Source organism: Pituophis catenifer, unplaced genomic scaffold (assembly GCF_029215685.1).
Source record: "Pituophis catenifer annectens isolate HBS135680 unplaced genomic scaffold, rPitCat1.0.hap2 SCAF_4, whole genome shotgun sequence".
Lineage (NCBI taxonomy): Eukaryota > Metazoa > Chordata > Lepidosauria > Squamata > Colubridae > Pituophis > Pituophis catenifer.
Window position 1 is genome coordinate 122404594 of NW_027256884.1, and position 19175 is coordinate 122423768.

Below are 19175 nucleotides of genomic sequence, written 5' to 3' on the forward strand. Positions count from 1 at the left end.
TGGCAGCAGAGTCGGATAGTGAGGAGACTGGGAGGAACATGGGCCAGTCCTGGGAGCTGGGAAAAGCTTGGACAAGGGCTCTGCATCGGAGGCAGAGAGGGAGCTAAACAGCAGTGAGGCAGAGGAACAGCTGGAGCCTGTTCCCAGTGTGCACATGCGCAGAGCTGCCAGAAGACAAGCACAACTCAGAAAGCAGGGTCAACTTGGGAGTAAAGCCACACCTTGAAGGTAATTGGCCCCTCCCATAGGAAACAAAAGAGGAGCAAACGGGGAGTGGGCTTTTGCAGGAAACAATTCAGTCGGTCGGTCGTTTCAAGAGTGGAAAGTTCTGTCCGTGACTCTAAGAGACTCAATGCCAATTTTTGCCTTACACTGCATTTGGAAACTAGTTATCTGGCAGCTTTCCAAGCGAGATGAGGATTGTGTTGATAAATATTCCTCTTAAAGACTGTTTGCCAAGCCTTGCTGACTGTGAATGAAAGGAATTCACAGTCGTGAAAATAAAAGGGGTTTTGCCGGGACCAAGACTCTGCTTCATGCTTTTTAAGGAAGCCTAGGTCAGAACAGGTTGATCTAATTTGGCTGGTGACTCTTCCTCTGAATTGGAATATGAGCTGCTATCCAGGAGAAGAGGCCAAAACTCAACTCACTTCCAATAAAGACATAAACAATTTAAACCTGAAGGAACCCTAAGCGTTGCATGCACTTAGGCCAAGGGTCGGCAACCTTAAACACTCAAAGAGCCACAAAGGTCCTAACCGGAATCCGCCGTTCAATTCTGGAGCTGACCGGAAGTCCGGTTCCCCCATCTTAGTCTCCTCCTAGCGTGGCATCCTTTTTCCTCTGCCTGTCCTAACCAAAAGCCCTATCAATTGTGGAGCTGACCAGCAACAGGGAGCCACAGCAGAAGGATAAAAGAGCCACATGCGGCTCCAGAGCAGCAGGTTGCTGACCCCTGATTTAGGCATAAGAAGAATGGAATGAGTCTTCTGTGCCTTCGTCTGCTCCATAGCCCTTGTTAACTTCAGATCCCCTGGTTATTGCCAAGAATATATTCCAGTAATTTCCTTTCATGGTTCAAAGGAGCCTTCTCCATACTAAAACATTTATCCTTTTATTATTATTTCTTTAAAATCTCTGCAGTGATGGCTGGGCCGACAGGTATGATGTGACGGATGGCTACCAACGTGAAGCTGCTGGTGGAATAACAATCAAGCTCCAGTCTCCAGGTGTGAAATGGTTTGATGATTATTACCTGAAGCTTCAGCCAGAAACCAACCAGCGAAATCCATGGTTTCAGGAATTTTGGCAGCACCGGTTCCAGTGCCGACTGAAGGGGTCCCCTCAGGAGAACCCCAAATTCAACAAGACCTGCACCAGTAAGTCGTCTGACTCTTACAGCTTTATGTAACTGAAAGCCAATCCGTTGTCCAGTTGTGGTCCAAATGGTTCGTTATATCCAGGTCTAATTTATTATTTCTAATTTATATTAGAAAAAGAGCTTATCTCGTAGCATTCAATCTGAGTCGGTCATTGGGACCAGAGATTTAATCTTCTAAGCTTTTGGATTCATGATGGGGCCCATCCAGGGATGGGTTCTACTTACCTTTACTACTGGTTTGCAACGGGATTGCGCTTCTGCGCATGCGCAGATATCACTGATGATGACATCTGGGGCAGTAGGCGGGGCCTCCTGCCAGTTTTACTACCGGTTCTTGCGAACTGGTCCGAGCCGGGGGCAACCCACCACTGGGCCTATCCTGAGGGAACTGGGCTGTTCTGTGTGTAGTATTTACATTATGTGGTGCCTGGTTGTGTATGGCTTTTGGTTGTTAACTGGGATCTTGATAGCTTACAATTGTTGGAAGAAATGTCCATCTGGGTTCAATTCCAAGTGGGGAGAAAGACACTGGAAACATGGAGACTGCTTGGAAAGATGGTGTGAAGTGGGATTAGTTCTAACTGTCTGTGAAGTTTCCGAAAGATGCCCTAATTAATTCATGAGCCATGAGCCGAACTTCAAAAGAAATACAGTCATTTATTAGAAGCACCATTTCGGCAATATTCGGATGCAGTTAGAACTAATCCCACGTAGATTTACGTTCCCCTATGACCCTGTCTCTCCCCTCCTCCCTGGCCATGTCATAAATCACATTCTCCAATTAACCACTTTGGCTGGCTGTGAAATCCAACACCCTCCTTCTGATTGCGGTCAGGAAGAATGTATGGAATGCACTTCAGTTAGGGAAATCAATCAGCTCTATCAGTTCTCCCTCCCTCCTGCTCATGGCAACTTGAAAGCTTTGCAAGTTGACAGATGGTTTAATGGTGAACAGGACCACATGGGTTTTAGGTTCTGGATAGCTGAACACATGGAGGAGAGAGAGAGAGATATTTATACCCTCTCTTAGGCCTTGCCTTTGAGCTTCCTGTTTCTGTGCAAGAAATGTATCCTATTGGCTGTCAGACTCCCAGGGGGCGGATGGTCTTAGCTAACTTTGTAGGCAGTCTGTGTTCCAGGCTTGGTTGAATCTTGCTGGGTGATGCAATGAAGGGCAATTTCCTATTGTGGCTGAATGGCTTTGCCCTGAAGGATAATCCTATCATCCTGGAGTTGAGGTCTTTTGTTTTGTAGATAGACTGGCCCAGTCTTTTGTCTGTAGATAAGTTGGCATCAAAATATCTGCTGGGGGCAAGAAGCTGGGGTCTTTTGGTTCTGTTTCCTTTAAGATTTTTATTTCTCTTTTAGGGGAAATATTCTGCCTTTTTAATATTTCTTAGAATATTTCATTCTTCTAGGAGTGGGGTGGGTGCTAACTTTCTACACTATTAAGTCGTTGGTTATTGTTTCCTGTGCTGCCACATACTTAGGTACTTAGGAGCCAACAATATGGCAGCACAAAGAAACAACAACCAATAACTTAATAGGCAGCCATCAACACCCCAATTAACAACTAAAAGCCACTCACAACCAGGCACCGCATAAATACTACACAAATCAACCTAGTGAACACACATTGTGGAGAGAGTGAAGTTCTCTGTAAATGGGCTCCAGCATGAGCCCAAAATCTTGAAAGACTAAACCTGTTGTCCCAATGGACTGACTCAGATTGAATTCTGCAAATTTATTCTGGGACACGCGTACATTTGCCTTCATGCGAAAGAGTTTTTCTTGGATGAACACAATAGTCCTGCTTTTAAATCGTTTCTGTTGCAATGAGTTACAGAAGATGGAAGTGACCATTTCAAATTACGATTGATAGATTAAGTAAGCTTGCTTATTCTATTTGGTTGGTTCATTTCAGGGGTGGGCTTCTGGGGGTTCGGCAGGGTTCAGGCTATCCTCTAGCCAAGGATCGCCAGGGTTCAGCGAATCCCAAATGCCACCCCTGGCTGGCCATGCCCACCACGCCCCTCCCTTCCCCGCCCCACCCTTCCCTGTCCCTCCCCTCCAAGGAATCTCCACACAGCCCTTTCATCATTCCAGATAAGAGCAGGGGCTGCGCGGAGGGTCTGGGAGCACAAAAACCGGGCCTACCGGAGGTTCTGGAAGTCCGGAAACGGGCCTGTTTCCAGCCTCCAGAGGGCTCCCGAGCCCGGGAGAAGCAGTTTTCGCCCTCCCGGAGGCTTGAGGAAAGCCTCTGGAGCCTGGGAAGGGCGAAAAATGCCCCCCCCCTCCCCGCCGTAATGCAGGCTGCCAACTAGGCCATGCCTACAATGGCCACGGCCAGCCAGCAACGGGGCAGCGAACCCATTGCTAAAGGATCTGAAGCCCACCCCTGGTTCATTTCCTAAGTCAATTCAAGGTGTGTTCATGAAAAATACCCAAAATCTGTAGAACTGTCCTTGTGTTTAAACCTACAGATTCTGTAGTTACCTAGAGCGTTTGTGATAAATGCTATGTCAGATTGTATTGCGTTACTGGACAACCTGTGACCCGCTGGGTCTTCCCTTTCAGAGATATTTCCTTACCTAAACAGAAAAATAGAACGGCCATTTTATTAAAGGAGAAAGATGTGTAGCAAAAGAAATACAGATGTTTTTCATTTCACAAAGGACATTTTGGATGACAATATTTGGGGTTGAGGTGCCATTCTTTAGGAATACTGTAATGTTTTCATTTCTTTTTTCCTTGGCTTAAAGCAATATGCAACTGACTGTGTTGGGATATTAATTTCTCCAGAGAAATCAGCACATTTTCCATGGGTTGTCCTCAGCGGTTAAATCCACTTACCTTTGCTACTGGTTCGGGAATGGGAGCGTGTGCACACACGCACATGTGCTTTGTGCGTGCCTCTTCTGCGCATGCACAGAAGGTCAAAAACGGGACGTAATGATGTCCCGGCGGGTGGTCGGAGCATCCCACCTCCGGCACTACCGGTTCACACGACCCGGATATATCCAGCTGGATTTCACCGCTGGTTGTCCTTGTGCTTTGGGTATAGTGAGAACAAATATTGTTTTACTGTCTTTTAAATTGTTTAATTGTTATAAGCCACCCAGAGCAGGAGTGGTATTCACTTACCATCGCTACCAGTTCGCAAATGTGAGCGCACGCAGGACCTTCCGCACATGTGCAGAGCGTCACAAACGGGATGTGATGACGTATGGGCGGGTGGGTGGAGCCTCCCACCACCGCCGCTACCAGTTCGCCCGAATTGGATAGACCCGGCTGAATACCACCACTGACCCAGAGTCGCTTGATTGAATTGGGTGGCAAGAATGAATGAATGAATGAGGAAGTATGCTGAAGAGATACAGCTTCACTTTCTGATAAATTGAGTGTAATTCTTGGAATCATGACAATATCTTTTTTTTAACACATCAATGTTTGAATCTCACACTATGAGATTCTTATGGAGTTCTTCTCATATGTATTCTATTGAACAGTCTTGGAAGATCCAAGTTCCTCATTAAAATAATGGGAGATCCTATCTTCAATTCCAGTTTATGTGTGGTGACAATCCAGGAAATTCAATTCGATCAAGGAAGTCTGTTGGAAAATATGTTAGCCCCTCCACATCATTTCATTGATGGGGGTAGCCAAGATAGAAGCAGTTCTTTTAATTTAAATTGTACACATAATTTCATGTTTAATATGGGTGTTAATACTATAGCTGGCAAGATTTTGACCAGACACTCAGGCTGCCATTCAGTTGCTAACTATTGTTTCATTCCTTCTGCGTTGTTTTTTTTAAATTTTAAATATTTTTTTATAATAATTCACCGAGAACTTCTGTTAGAAATATATTTATGCATGGGACAACCCAATATAAAATGGACGTCTTTGGGCAATGTCAAAGCATCAACCATTGGGTTTCACAATTTCCTAACAGAGTTATGGAGTCATAAAATTCAGTACCAATTGAAGGATTTAAAAAAATGCCATAAATCTCATGTGTTTGTCTTATCTTGCAAGATTTCAAGAGAGAAGGCCTGGATATCTAGCATTCTCATCTTAGATGACAGCATTTGGAGACTTGCAAGATTTTGGTAGAGAAACAGTTTTATGTAAGTAGGCAGGGAGGCAGATGGGAAGGGGAAGGAGAAGGGGGATGGGGAGGTGAGAGCAGAAGAAGCAAGGAAAGGAAGGAAGGAAGGAAGGAAGGAAGGAAGGAAGGAAGGAAGGAAGGAAGGAAGGAAGGAAGGAAGGAAGGAAGGAAGAGAGGAGAAAGAAGGAGAGGAAGGAAGAAAGGCAGGCAGGCAGGAAGGCAGGAAGGAAGGGAGAGGATAGGAGATGAAGGGAAAGGAAAGGAAAGGAAAGGAAAGGAAAGGAAAGGAAAGGAAAGGAAAGGAAAGGAAAGGAAAGGAAAGGAAAGGAAAGGAAAGGAGATAGATTTAATGTTTGGCACACTTGAGAAGATTGACCTTTTTTCTAGCCCTTTCAAATATTTAAATTAGAAGCAGAATATCCCTATAGCACAAGGGGCAATCTTTGATCAAATCCTAAGCCATTAATTCTTCAATCTATATTATCGTTCCTTGTTATTCAATTGGCATGGGCTGACCACTTTAACAAAATATGCAGAAGTGAAGTCCCAATAAACCTCGCCCAGTTTTTATCAGGTAACTTTTGTGAATTCACTTAATCCAAGGTTTGTCTACAGAGAACATAATCAACAAGGAACTAGCCCAGTAAGACAGCTCAAACCCTAACAGATCAAGATTCATCCCACCTTTGAAAGGAATCTAAAAGAACGCTATTTATCCTCAAACAGGCTGATTATTATGATTATACACGTCAGAGTTGCTGGAGCGACTCCAATTGCGGTTAAATGACTAGTGTAATTAATTGCACAGTGCATGCACACTTAATTTTGAGGATGAATACTTTGAGAAAGTTTTGCATATTGCAACATCATCTGCTGCTCAGCATTTCACTTAATTTCAATTAAGATGCATTCTGTGGGCCATCCTTTTTCAAAGCTATTGTGCTTATTATTTTTAATTAGAAAGAGGCGCTAGTTGAGTAAGATACTACGTCTGTTTCCTTTGCATCCCCCTCTTGTTGGTGCTTTTTACTGCTATGTAAGTATTCATGTCTTTCTGTATGTATTTAATGGATTTATTCAGACTCCTGCACAAATTGGCACAGGATGGAATACAATCAGGGGTGGGATGCTGGGGGTTCACAGGGGTTTGGGAGAACCTCTAGCTAGATTCTCTGAATTTCGGAGAACCCCAAATCCCATTCCTGGCTGGCCCTGCCCCGCCCCGCTCACCCCTCCTCTCCCAGGAGTCCCCATGCGGCCCGTTTTGGATGCAGGTAAGTGCAGGGCATGCACAGAGGTCAAGGAGGGTGAGAAATGGGCCTATTGGAAGTTCAGGGGGGCCTCTGGAGCCTGGGGAGGCCATTTCTGCCCTCCCAGAGGCTCGAGAAAAGCCTCTGGAGCCTGGGGAGGGCAAAAATGCCCCTCCCCCCACCGTGGTGCAGGAGGCTGACTAGTCCACATCCACCATGGCCACTCCCACCCAGCAACCAGGCAGAGAACCCCTTGCTAAAATTTCTGGAGCCCACCCCTGAATACAATTTTTTTTTAAAAAAAATCTAAACTTCTGCGTTACTGGGGACTAATACAGATGAGGCATGGCAATCCGCTATGCCATGCGAATCAGCTGAGGGGATAAAGGTAAGTAAAGCACACAGGGGCAGGCAGGCGGGCCCACTGATTGTCAGAGCGAATCGGTTCGCTCCCAGATGATTGTTGGAGCTACCGGTACGTCCGAACCAGTCCGAACCGGATGAATCCCACCCTGCCTTAGGGACAGCCCTGGCTTGGATGATTGAGAATCTCCATAGATTTCTGAGAAAAAGGTTGATCTTTAAGGCTTTAAGAAAAGCAGGCTGGATTCCTGATTCTTCAGCGATAGGTATTTTTTAAGTTGTTTAGCCAAGGAATAAAAAGACGTTTTGTGGCACGGAATGCAGGAATAGAGTCAAGGGCCACCACCATGGGGGTTTCATATCCTACTCTTCTTGTCTCTTGCAGTTTCTTCTACCTTCACTCTAACCCATGAAGGAGGAACAATTATACACTGCTCAAAAAAATAAAGGGAACACAAGCAGAAGACATGTGAGATCTGAATGAATGAAATAGTCTTATTAAATACTTTGTTCGTTACATACAGTAGTTTTGTGTTCCCCTTAGTTGTTTGAGCAGTATACAATTAATATAATATGATATAATATGATATGATATGATATAATATAATATAATATGATATAATATAATATAATATAATATAATATAATATAATATAATATAATATAATATAATATAATATAATATAATATAATATAATATAATATAATATAATATAATATAATATAATATAATATAATATAATATAATATAATATAATATAATATAATATAATATAATAAACAGAGTTGGAAAGGACTTTCAAGGTCTTCTAGTCCAACCCTCTGCTTAGGCAGGAAATCCTACACCACTTCAGACAAATGGTTATCCAACATCTTCTTAAAAACCTCCAGTGTTGGAGCATTCACAACTTCTGGAGGTAAGTTGTTCCACTGATTAATTGTTCTGACAGGAAATTTCTCCTCAGTTCTAAGTTGCTTCTCTCCTTGATTGGTTTCCACCCATTGCTTCTTGTCCTTCCCTCAGGTGCTTTGGAGAATAGCTTGACTCCCTCTTCTTTGGTGCAGCCCCTGAGATATTGGAAGACTGCTATCACGTCTCCCCTAGTCCTTCTCTTCATTAAACTAGACATACCCAGTTCCTGCAACCGTTTTTCATATGTTTTAGCCTCCAGTCCCCTAATCATCTTTGTTGCTCTTATCTGCACTCTTTCTAGAGTCTCCACATCTTTGTTTACATCGTGGTGACCAAAACTGGATGCTTTTGTATTCCAAGTGTGGCCTTACCAAGGCCTTATAAAGTGGTATTAACCCTTCCCGTGATCTTGATTCTATCCCTCTGTTAGAGGGATTTTTTTTGGGGGGGGGGGAGACGTCTCTTTTTTCCCTTTCTTTTGTACACACATACACAAAACCCTATTTTTCCCTCTATTGTTACTGTTCAATGTTAGTTACCACACACAAAACAGCCCAAAGCACACAGAGAAGTTCCTTGAACATTCACAACTTCTGGAGTCAAGTTGTTCCAGTGATTCATTGTTCTGTCAGGAAATTTCCCCTTAGTTCTAGGTTGCTTCTCTCCTTGTTTAGTTTCCACCATTGCTTCTTATCCTGCCTTCTGGTGCTTTGGAGAATAGCTTGACTCCCTCTTCTTTGGGGCAGCCCCTGAGATATTGGAAGACTGCTATCATGTCTCCCTTAGTCCTTCTTTTCATTAAACTAGACATACCCAGTTCCTGCAACCATTCTTCATATGTCTTAGCCTCCAGTCCCCTAATCATCTTTGTTGCTGAGGATGGGCTCTAGCACGAGTCCAAAAGTTTGGAAGACAAAACTCTGGTCCCAGTGACCGACCCAGATTAGACCCTGTAACATTATCCCGGGGCACATATATTTGCCTTCATTCATTAGTTTTTCTATTTTTTATTTTATCCTTCTTGGCAAATGAAAATAAATATTTTTTTTTAAAAAAAAAAAAGGAGGAGGAGGAGAAATTGAAAGCTAGTGTGGTATAGTGGTTGGGAGGAATGACCAAGGTTGTGGTTAAATGAGGCTCCTGCCCCATTATTGTGACATAAAGAGGCCTCCCAGAATGTAATCTTAACTTCAGGGGACAACTCAACTTCTTGTTTCTGTAAATGATGAAAAGGAAAAACCGGATGGGGTGAGTGCATGGCACAACATAGGCAGTGATGGAATGCTGCCGGTTTAACCACCGGTTTGGTGAGTGCGCGCCTAGCCATGTGCACGCGCTGAAAATGGAGCATTTAGAAGCTCAGCTGCTTGCCTTCCAAGTCAGCAACGGTAAGTAGAACAGCGAGGGGGTGGTGGAAATCAGCTGTGCCACGCAATTGAGATGAGCTACAAAGCAGGAAATAAAGGACAGGCTAGAGCGGGGGCGGGTGGGCGGGGGCAACTGATCATTGGCACTACCGGTTCGCCTGAACCGGTCTGAACCAGCTGAATACCACCTCTGAACATAGGCGATCAAACCCAACAGGACAAGATTCAGTGGTCCATCTAAATTTGAAAGACAAAGGTCACTCTTTTGAAGACAGCAAAGTCCACATTTTGGATAGAGAGATTGTTGGTTTGAAAGAGGGGGTCAAAGAGGCCGTTTATGTTAACAATGAGTAGCCCTCTCTCAACAGAGGGAGAGGGATAACACGCCACCTATCTCCAGTCTACACCGCAGCAATTCCAAAAGATTCCACAATCAATTGCTCTCTGATTCAGGTGACCCTGAGGCCAAGCGAGTGCTAACAATCAGATGACTGCAAAGAAATACAATCCTTCCATTCCCCCACCCCAATCCGGGCAGAACCTATGCTTCCTTCCTTCTGTAGGAAGTTAGCACCCACCCCTCTCCTAGGAAAATGAGATATTTTAGGACATATTAAAAGGGCAGAATATTTCCCCTAAAAGGGAGGCAGAAACTCAGCCCCCCCCCGCCCCACCTTTATCAATGGGCCATTAAGGCCTGGGCCAGTCTATGCTACATAACAAAGATCTACCTCCTTCAAGCAGACCCATAATAGGAATTGCCCAAAGTGCTTTCATTACATCATCACCCAGCAAGGCTCAACCAAGCCTGGGACCCAGGCAACCTACAAAGTTACCCCTGCATGGCCCCATGGAGTCTGACAACCGATCAGAATACCAGCTCAAATTCAAAAGCCCAGAGAGGGTATAAAACTCAGGCGCTCTCAGCATCTCTTCCCTTTTTTTCTCTTCGCCCAAGATCTTCAAGGCATGTGTTCCTGTTCCACCATTAAAAGCATCCTTCCAAGCAGCCACCGTGTTTCCAGTGTCTTTCTCCCCACTTGGAACTGAACCCAGAAGGACATTTCTTCCAACATTTCCCCCCCAGCATCCAATCTCAACCATCAGTACCTATCCTTCCATCCATCCCCCTGGGATCACAACGGATGAAGATTCGTAGATGAGAAACCAAACAGTTTGTTCTTCTTCCTCAAGGAAAAACAAAGCCCTGTTGCCTTTTGAAAAAAAGCACCTTTGAGACAACTGTGACCTGGATGACTGAGAATCTCCGCAGACTGGTGAGAAGAAGTATTTCTAACTTTGTGGTTCTGTACTTTTTTAAAAAAAAATTGCTGAGTGATGAGCAGCAAGTAAGATCCTTGCTGCATTTTGTCCTAACGCTTCAGCTCCCGAAGGGAGTACAGTGGCATGGAACCTTGCAATATTTGGAAAGCTTCTATAGAAATGGAAATAATCCTGATTTAAATTGCCAGGTTTTACACCGATGCCATGGCGACTGCTTTTTTTTGCTCAAGCTGGTTTCCCGTTACAGAACCACTGCAAATACACGCCCAGCCATTGATAATGCGTGAGTCTGAAAAAGTACCGCGGCAAAGTCATTCTTTCTAGTCTTTCACAAAATGCACCAATAATGGGCCTCCTTCCTTCCTCCCTTCCTACCCACACCCCTTCTGTTCTTTTCTTCAAAAGCTGCTTGGGTGAACAATATGCCCTTCTGCAAACAGCTCCGAACAGAACAAAGGCTCTGTGTGCTGCAGAAATTTTGCCTTTCCCCAGAATAAAAGAACGAGGCAGATCCCGTGTGAATTTATCCAAACTGAGAGCAAACATGCAAACAATAGTTTCAGTGCCTCCCTTGTCATGCACCTCGCCGTTTCCAGTTTCCTCAAATGGCCTTCCCCCTCCCCCCCCCCTTTTTTTTTTTCTTTTCTTGGTACTGTACTGTGGCAGAGTCCTTAACTGCCTCTTAGCATAAGTGGATGATGCCATTTGAACTTGTGAAAAAGGCCACCGTTGAATCACAGGAATTATATAGAATTACCTCTGGCGAGATCTGATGTTGACTTCAAACTGGATGGCTTTCCAAAAAAAAAAAAAAGATGATGTATATATATATTTGTTAGCTGTAAAAGGAAACCAGGATGCCAAAGAACATCAAAGCTGACACCAGCCGGAGTGTAGAAAAAACTCAAAGAAGTAGTGCAAGATTGGAAGATAACAGAATAACAGAGTTGGAAGGGACCTTGGAGGTCTTCTAGTCCAACCCCCTGCACACCCAGGAGGCCCTATACCAGGGGTCTTCAAACTACAGCCCGCGGGCCACATACAGCCCGCCGAAGCCATTAATCTGGCCTGCGCAGGACCATGAGGCTGCCCTGCCAACATTGCCCTGCCTACCCGCTGGCCCCCACCCGATTTCTGTAGGCCGCTGAGGCCAAACACGGGATGTGCAGAGGCCTCTGGAGGCCAAAAATGGGCCAGTTTTTTGCCTTCCCAGCCTCCAGAGAGAGAGGGGGAGAGAGAAAGAGAAAGAAAGACACACACACACACACACACACACACAAAAAAAACCCAGAAGTCCCTCATACACACCCCAAGGCAGCCGCATCTCTTCACTAACCTGCTTTCCACCCTCAGAAGGATAACAAATTAAAGTTTAATTTGTGTGTATTGTTTGGACTGCTAAATTGGCCATGCCTACTCAATCACATGACCAACTAGCCACGCCCACCCAGCTGGTCCGACCCCCACACAGTCTGAGGGACCATGAATTGGCCCCCTGTTTAAAAAGTTTCAGGACCCCTGCCCTATAGCATTCCAGACAAGTGACTGTCCAGTCTCTTTTTAAAAGCATCCAATGTTGGAGCACCCACAAATTCTGAAGGCAAGACATTCTCACTGTCAGTAAATTCTTCCTTAGTTCTAGGTTGCTTCTCTCCTTGATTAGTTTCTATCCATCATTTCTCATCTTGCCTTCTGGTGCTTTGGAAAATAGGTTGAAACCCATCCACCCCCTCGTCTTTGGGGCAGCCCCTCAAATATTGGAATACTGCTATCATGTTACTCCTAATCCTTGTTTTTACTAATGTTGTGGCTCTGTTACCTGATCCTGTGTCATCGGCAGGAGAGGACTCCGAGAGTGAAGGAGTGGAGTTGGCAAGGCCTCCCTCTACAGGACCCTCCTCTCTGGCAATGCCTTCGGTGTCTGCCAAAGGGCAAGAGATAGGCCCGGGGCCAAGCACGTCCACACAGCCACAGGTGGACAGTAATGAGAGAGATGAGTCTTGGCTGGATCCTTGGCAGCGTCGCAGAGATAAGCGTGCGCAACAGAAGAAGAGGCGTGCCAGAGATTAAGCTGAGTCACTGGACCACACCCCACAGGGTATAAAAGGGGGTGAGTGGCCATTCAGACTCTGTGACGGACAAAACTAACTACTATCGAGTCACATTGCATCTTTGGAAACAACATTATCTGCCTTGGATTTAATTATGGACTGGACAATTCTTGAACTGTGTGTATCTTGTTTATGAGTAAAGTTGTTGGCAAGCAGCTACTGGGTTGCTGCCAAGCCTCTTATCGGAAGAATTTGTTGTCTGCCAGTTTATTTAACCCCCGGCTGTCTGTTTGTGTGTGTGTGTGAGACGGGGACAGAACAACTAACTAGATAAACCCAATTTCTGAGAGAACTGGCCCATAGAAACACCAAGAGTCACACACGACTGAATGGGTAACATCATCATCACATATGATTGCATATATTGTACTGCTGTACAATATGGTAATACTGTACTGCTAACTAGAGCATACAAAACATTTGCTAGACCAATTCTTGAATAAAGCTCATCTGTCTGGAACTCGCACTGCATATTGGACATTAATGCAATTGAGAGAGTCCAGAGATATTTCACGAGAAGAGTCCTCCACTCCTCTGCTCGCAAGAGAATATCTTATGCCACCAGACTTGAAATTCTGGGTTTAGACAACTTAGAACTACGCCGCCTTCAGTCTGACCTAAGCGTTGTACATAAAATTATCTGCTACAATGTCCTACTTGTCAATGACTACTTCAGCTTCAATCACAACAATACATGAGCACACAAAAGATACAAACTTAAGGTAAACCGCTCCAAACTCAATTGCAGAAAATATGACTTCAGCAACAGAGTGGTCAATGCCTGGAATGTACTACCTGACTCTGTGGTTTTTTTCCCCAAACCCCCAAAACTTTAACCTTAGACTGTCTATTGTTGACCTCACCCCATTCCTAAGATGTCTTTAAGGGGCATGCATAAACGCACCAGCGTGCCTACTGTCTCTGTCCTAATGTCCCCTTTTTATTCATATATTTATGGAGAACAGGGCTATTAAGTATTATTAGTTTTGAAGACTTACTCTGAGCTGGCCAAGATCAGCTGCAGAAGGACACTGGTGGGATAATCGTCTCAAAGTCAATGAGGAAGCTGTCAGGAGATCACAAGATGTGATCAGGTAAGAATTCACTTAATTGTTAAGCACTGCTTAACGATGAATTCTCTGGTCCCTATTGTGGTCATAAACTAAGGACTAAATGTAGGTGTACCATAAAACAGTCAAGACTCCTGAAGACCTAAAACTCTGGAAGGCAATTAGTTAAGAAGGCAACATCATCACCCTTATTCAAGTTGATGGGTTATATATGCCAAATCTGGTCATTCATCCATTGCCAGTTCTTGAATGAACATTTAACTTGCTACGAATGGACCTATCAATACCAATTCAACGCCAAGGTTTAGCAGTCTTTGTGCTGTCCCACTCACACACCCACAGTGTGAGAAACAAAATTACTGGACTAAGATGATCCTTGGCCTCATTCAGCGTGGCTGCTTTTATGTCAAGTCAACAGTCTATGTGCAGCTTGGTAAACAGAAGGGAAAGGGGAGACCTGATTAAAACCCTGAATTATATTAAGGGTATGAACAAGGTTCTGAAAAGCAGAATTTTCAATATTAAGCAAAAATCAAGAACACGGGAGCATAACCTCAAAATGACAGGGGGGAAGTTCAAAAGCCGTGTTAGGAAGTATCCCAAAGCAGGGGTGAAATCCACTTTCCTTTCCTACCGGTTTGCAAATGTGAGCACATACGCTCGCACGCTCGCTATGCTTCCGTGCGCCTCCTCCTCACATGCGCAAAGCCTTCTGCGCATGTGCAGAGGGTCAAGAACGGGATGGGATGACATCCGGGTGGGTGGGCGGAGTCTTCCGCCACCGGCGCTACTGGTTCTCCCAAGCCGGAAAGAACCGGCTAAATTTCACCACTGTCCCAAAGGTGCTTTCTTTCAAAAGGCTAAAAGATTAACAGAGTTGGAAGGGACCTTGTAGGTCATCCAGTCTAACCCCCTGCCCAAGCAGGAGACCCTACACCATTTCTGATAGATGGCAGTCCAGTCTTTCCTTGAAATCTTCCAGTGATGAAGCTCCCACAACTTCTGAAGGCAACTTCTGTTCCATGGGTTGCTTGCTCTCACTGTCCAAAAATTTCTCCTTATTTCCAGGTTGAATCTTTCCTTGTTCAGTTTCTGTCCATTATTCTTTGTCTAGCTTTCAGGTGCCTTGGAGAATAGCTTGACCCCTTCCTCTCTATGGCAGCTCCTCAAATATTGGAAGACTGCTATCATGTCTCCCCTGGTCCTTCTCTTCACTAGACTAGCCATGCCCAGTTCCTGCAACTGTTCTTCATATGTTTTAGCCTCCAGTCCCCTAATCATCTTGGTTGCTCTTCTCTGCACTCTTTCTAGAGTCTCAACATCTTTTTTTATAGAGTGGTGACCAAAAGGCAACTGGGCTTTGTTTTTTCCTAGAAGATGTTTTGCTTCTCATCCAAGAAGCTTCTTCTGTTCTGACTCGCTCATGTTAGAAAGTATGACTTCACAGAAAGAGTAACGGAAGCTCAGAACCAACTTTCTAGAGGAGGGAATGGGTCAATCATCAGTAACTGAGTTTAAACATGTTTGAGATGAACACAGGTCCACATCATCTGACAAAAATTAAAAATAAATAGAAAAATAAGAATTAAAAAAATAAGAAATTTAATAAGAAATTAAAAAGAAAACAAAAAAACAAATAAATTCAAAGGGCAGACTTGATGGATCACTTATTTTCTATGCTTCTATAAGTCCGTCTAATGCAGTGGTGGGTTCCTCCCGGTTCGGTCCGGTTCGGCCGAGCCGGTAGCGGTGACGATATGACGTCACTGAACCGGTTCTCCCCCCCCCCACATTATTCTTACCTTTTATTTGGTCCCACCCTCAATCTATTGCTGCCTCCTGAGTCCCAGCTGATGACTAGAGGGAAAAAAAACTGTTTAAACTCTTGCCGCGGGGCTTCAAAGGGCCGTCCTACAGCTGATCAGTGTTAAAAGCAAACAAATGAGTCGGGTCGTAAGTGCGAGGACTGGTCGTAAGTGCGAGGACCTTCCAGAAATGACTCTGACCAGCTAGCCACACCCACCTAGTCACATGACCTCCAAGCCACACCCACAAAATAAGCCACGCCCACAGAACCGGTAGTAAAAAAAATTAGAACCCACCCCTGGTCTAATGCCTTATTTGGTTTCACCGAATGGCCTTGACTGCTTCCATGATGCTAGTATTTAAGATTTGTTGCCTGTATTTCCGGGATTAGCAAACAAACATTAAGATTAGTAACTGCTGAATGCGTGATTCTTTCATTCCCCCTTTTAAAAGCATCTAAACTGGGAATTATCACTCCATCTGTTGGCAGCAAATTCACACTTCTGGGTTGTATGAAAGAATTGTTTAAAAGTAATTCATTTATTTCATCAGTTGATTTCTTTGTGTACAAAACAATCCACTTGGGTTTCCAGAAGTTTTTATCAATCAAATCAAAGATAGAAAATAGATTATAACTCCCAATGATGTAGCCCATCATCAACCAAGTACGGGTGGTCCTGGATTTATGGTCACAATGGGACCAGAATTTCCATTGCTAAGCAAGGTGGTTGTTAAGTAAGTCATGCCTGATTTTATGAACTCTTTGCCACTAAGCGAATCCCTGAAGTGGTTAAGTGAATCTGTTCTGCCCCAGCTTCGGACACACAAAGTCCGTTCAAATCTTAGTTTACTAAATAAACCAGTTTTTTACATAACAACGGCTGTTAATTAATTGCATTAACAACCACCAAGAATTCAAAGAATAATAACTGAAAGCTTACTGTGGCTGCCAGAATGCCCAGAAGCAATTTGCAGGAAGCTGATGTGATAAGCAAGACAAGACACGAAGGTATGTGAACGAAGTTGTTCCCTGCAAATTGCTTCAGTCGGCGTTCCTCCTTAAATAGGCTAAGGGAGTGGCCAATTAGCCACAAGCCCTACTCTCGAGGAGACCTCCTCCTGAGGAGCCACTCCTGCCTTTTGGCAGCTCTGCATGCCCGTGCATCGAGAAGAGGCTCCCCCTCTTCGTCCTCTTCACTTAAGGGAGCTTCTGGAGGTTCTGAAGGCCCTGGCTGAATCCCCGCCTCTGGCACCACATCTTCTCCAGCCTCCTCATTGTCCAACTCGAGTGCCAGCTGCCACAGGCTGCTGGCGCAGCACCCCACCAGCCTCCTCGCTGTCTGAATCAGCTACTAGCTGCACAGGCCGCGTACGGGCCATAACAGAATCCAGCTTTTCCCGTTGACTAGAAAGGTCACAAATGGTGATCACATACTTGTTGGCAAGTGCCCAAATTATGTTCATGTGACCATGGGAATGCTGCGATGTGAGGACCAGTCCTAAGTTTCATTGCCTTTCTAAGTTCAAATGATCACTAAACAAATGGTTGTAAGTTGAGGACTACCTAGACTATCCAGAAGAACTCAGTTGTCACCAACAATCTGGAACTGAACACACTCAAAACCATAGAAATGGTGGTAGACTTTAGGAGAAACCCTCCCATACTACCACTGCTTACAATACTAGACAACACAGTATCAACAGTAGAGTCCTTCAAGTTTCTAGGTTCTATCATATGTCAAGACCTAAAATTGACACCTAACATCAAAAACGTCATCAAAAAAGCACAACAAAGAATGTTCTTTCTGCTACCAACTCAGGAAGCTCAAACTGCCCAAAGAGCTGCTGATCCAGTTCTACAGAGGAATCATTGAGTCTGTCATCTGCATCTCTATAACTGTCTGGTTTGGTTCTGCAACCCAACAAGACAGACATGGACTTCAGAGGATAATTAGAACTGCAGAAAAAACAATGGCTACCAACCTGCCTTCCATGGAGGACCTGTATACTGCACGAGTCAAAAAGAGGGCTACGAAAATATTTATAGACCCCTCACATCCTGGACATAAACTGTTTCAACTCCTACCCTCAAAACGACACTCTAGAGCACTGCACACCAGAACAACTAGACACAAGAAGAGTTTTTTTCCGAACGCCATCACTCTGCTAAACAAATAATTCCCTCAACACTGTCAAACTAATTACTAAGGCTGCCCTACTATTAATCTTCTCATTGTTCCTATCACCCATCTCTTCCCACTTATGACTGTATGACTGTAACTTGTCATACTTATGATTTATATTGATTGTTTCCTAGTATGATTTGATTGCTTATTTGTACCCTATGACTATCATTAAGTGTTGTACCTTATGATTCTCGACAAATATATCTTTTCTTTTTATGTACACTGAGAGCATATGCACCAAAGACAAATTCCTTGTGTGTCCAATCACACTTGGCCAATAAAGAATTCTATTCTTCAGGAAAGTGAGTAGTTGCTAACCTGGCTTTTCATGTGGTCCTCATCTTATAATCATTTGTTTAACAGCCATTCAAAATTACAATAGTGCTAAAAAAAGGTGACTTACAAACATTGCAGCATCTGCATGGTCACATGATCAAAATGTGGGCACTTGGCAACCAGCTCGAATGTATGACATCTTCAGCATCCTGAAGTCCCATGATTGCTCTCTGCAACTTTCCCAGCTGACTTCTGACAAGCAAAGCTCAGTGAGGAAGCTGGCAGGAGGTCACAAGTTGTGGTCATGTAATAACTCACTTAATGGCCGCACTGCTTAACGATGAATTCTCTGGTCCTTATTCTGGTCATACGTTAAGGGCTACATGTAAAGTGTAGGGGTTCCATAAAACAGTCAAGATTCCTGAAGATCATCATCATCTTCCTTACTCAAGTTGATGGGTTATATATGCCAAATCTGGTCATTCATCCATTGCTAATTCTTGAATGAACATTTATCTTATTACAAATGGACCTATCAATACCATTTCAAAGCCAAGGTTTAGCAGTCTTTGTGCTATCCCACTCACTCACAGGCACACACCATGGGTGTAAGGCGTCTTTATTAAGGCTTCCGAGCCTGAATTGTAATGTCCAGCAATTCCCTGTGCCCGCACCAGCTCAACCCCAATGAGTTCCACAAACTACTCAAATGAAGCAAACACTAGTCCTCAAACAAAGGCAAGTCTAAACCTGTTGTGACCTAGGCTTCCTGAGTCATTAAAACACATGAGTAGTCCCAAAAACCTCTTTTATTGCAACAGCTGTGAATTACTTTCATTCACAGCTGAGTCCCAATTAGTTGCAAAAAGTCCTTCGGGAGAAGTCCTTTGGGATAATCACCAATCTTTATCTCCCTTTTCACGCTGCCAAAGACCTACTTGCCAAAGCCACACAGAGTCCAGAATCAAACAGAGATGTCAACTGGGAACAGAATGAACAATGTTGCTTTCCTGCAAAGGGCCCACATGCCTTTGGTTCTCTTTTAAGCCTTATGGGA

General features: G+C 44.2%; 1 protein-coding gene across 5 annotated transcripts in view; it reads left to right on the forward strand.

The window, feature by feature from the left end:
• The window catches only part of GRM5 (glutamate metabotropic receptor 5), a 286394-nt gene that overhangs the window by 188380 nt on the left and 78839 nt on the right, over nt 1-19175 (forward strand). For all 5 annotated transcript variants that reach the window (XM_070944018.1, XM_070944022.1, XM_070944023.1 and 2 more), the window contains exon 3: nt 1144-1379. In XM_070944018.1, the coding sequence (XP_070800119.1) occupies nt 1144-1379 (236 nt within the window). The remainder of the gene's footprint in view (nt 1-1143; nt 1380-19175) is intronic.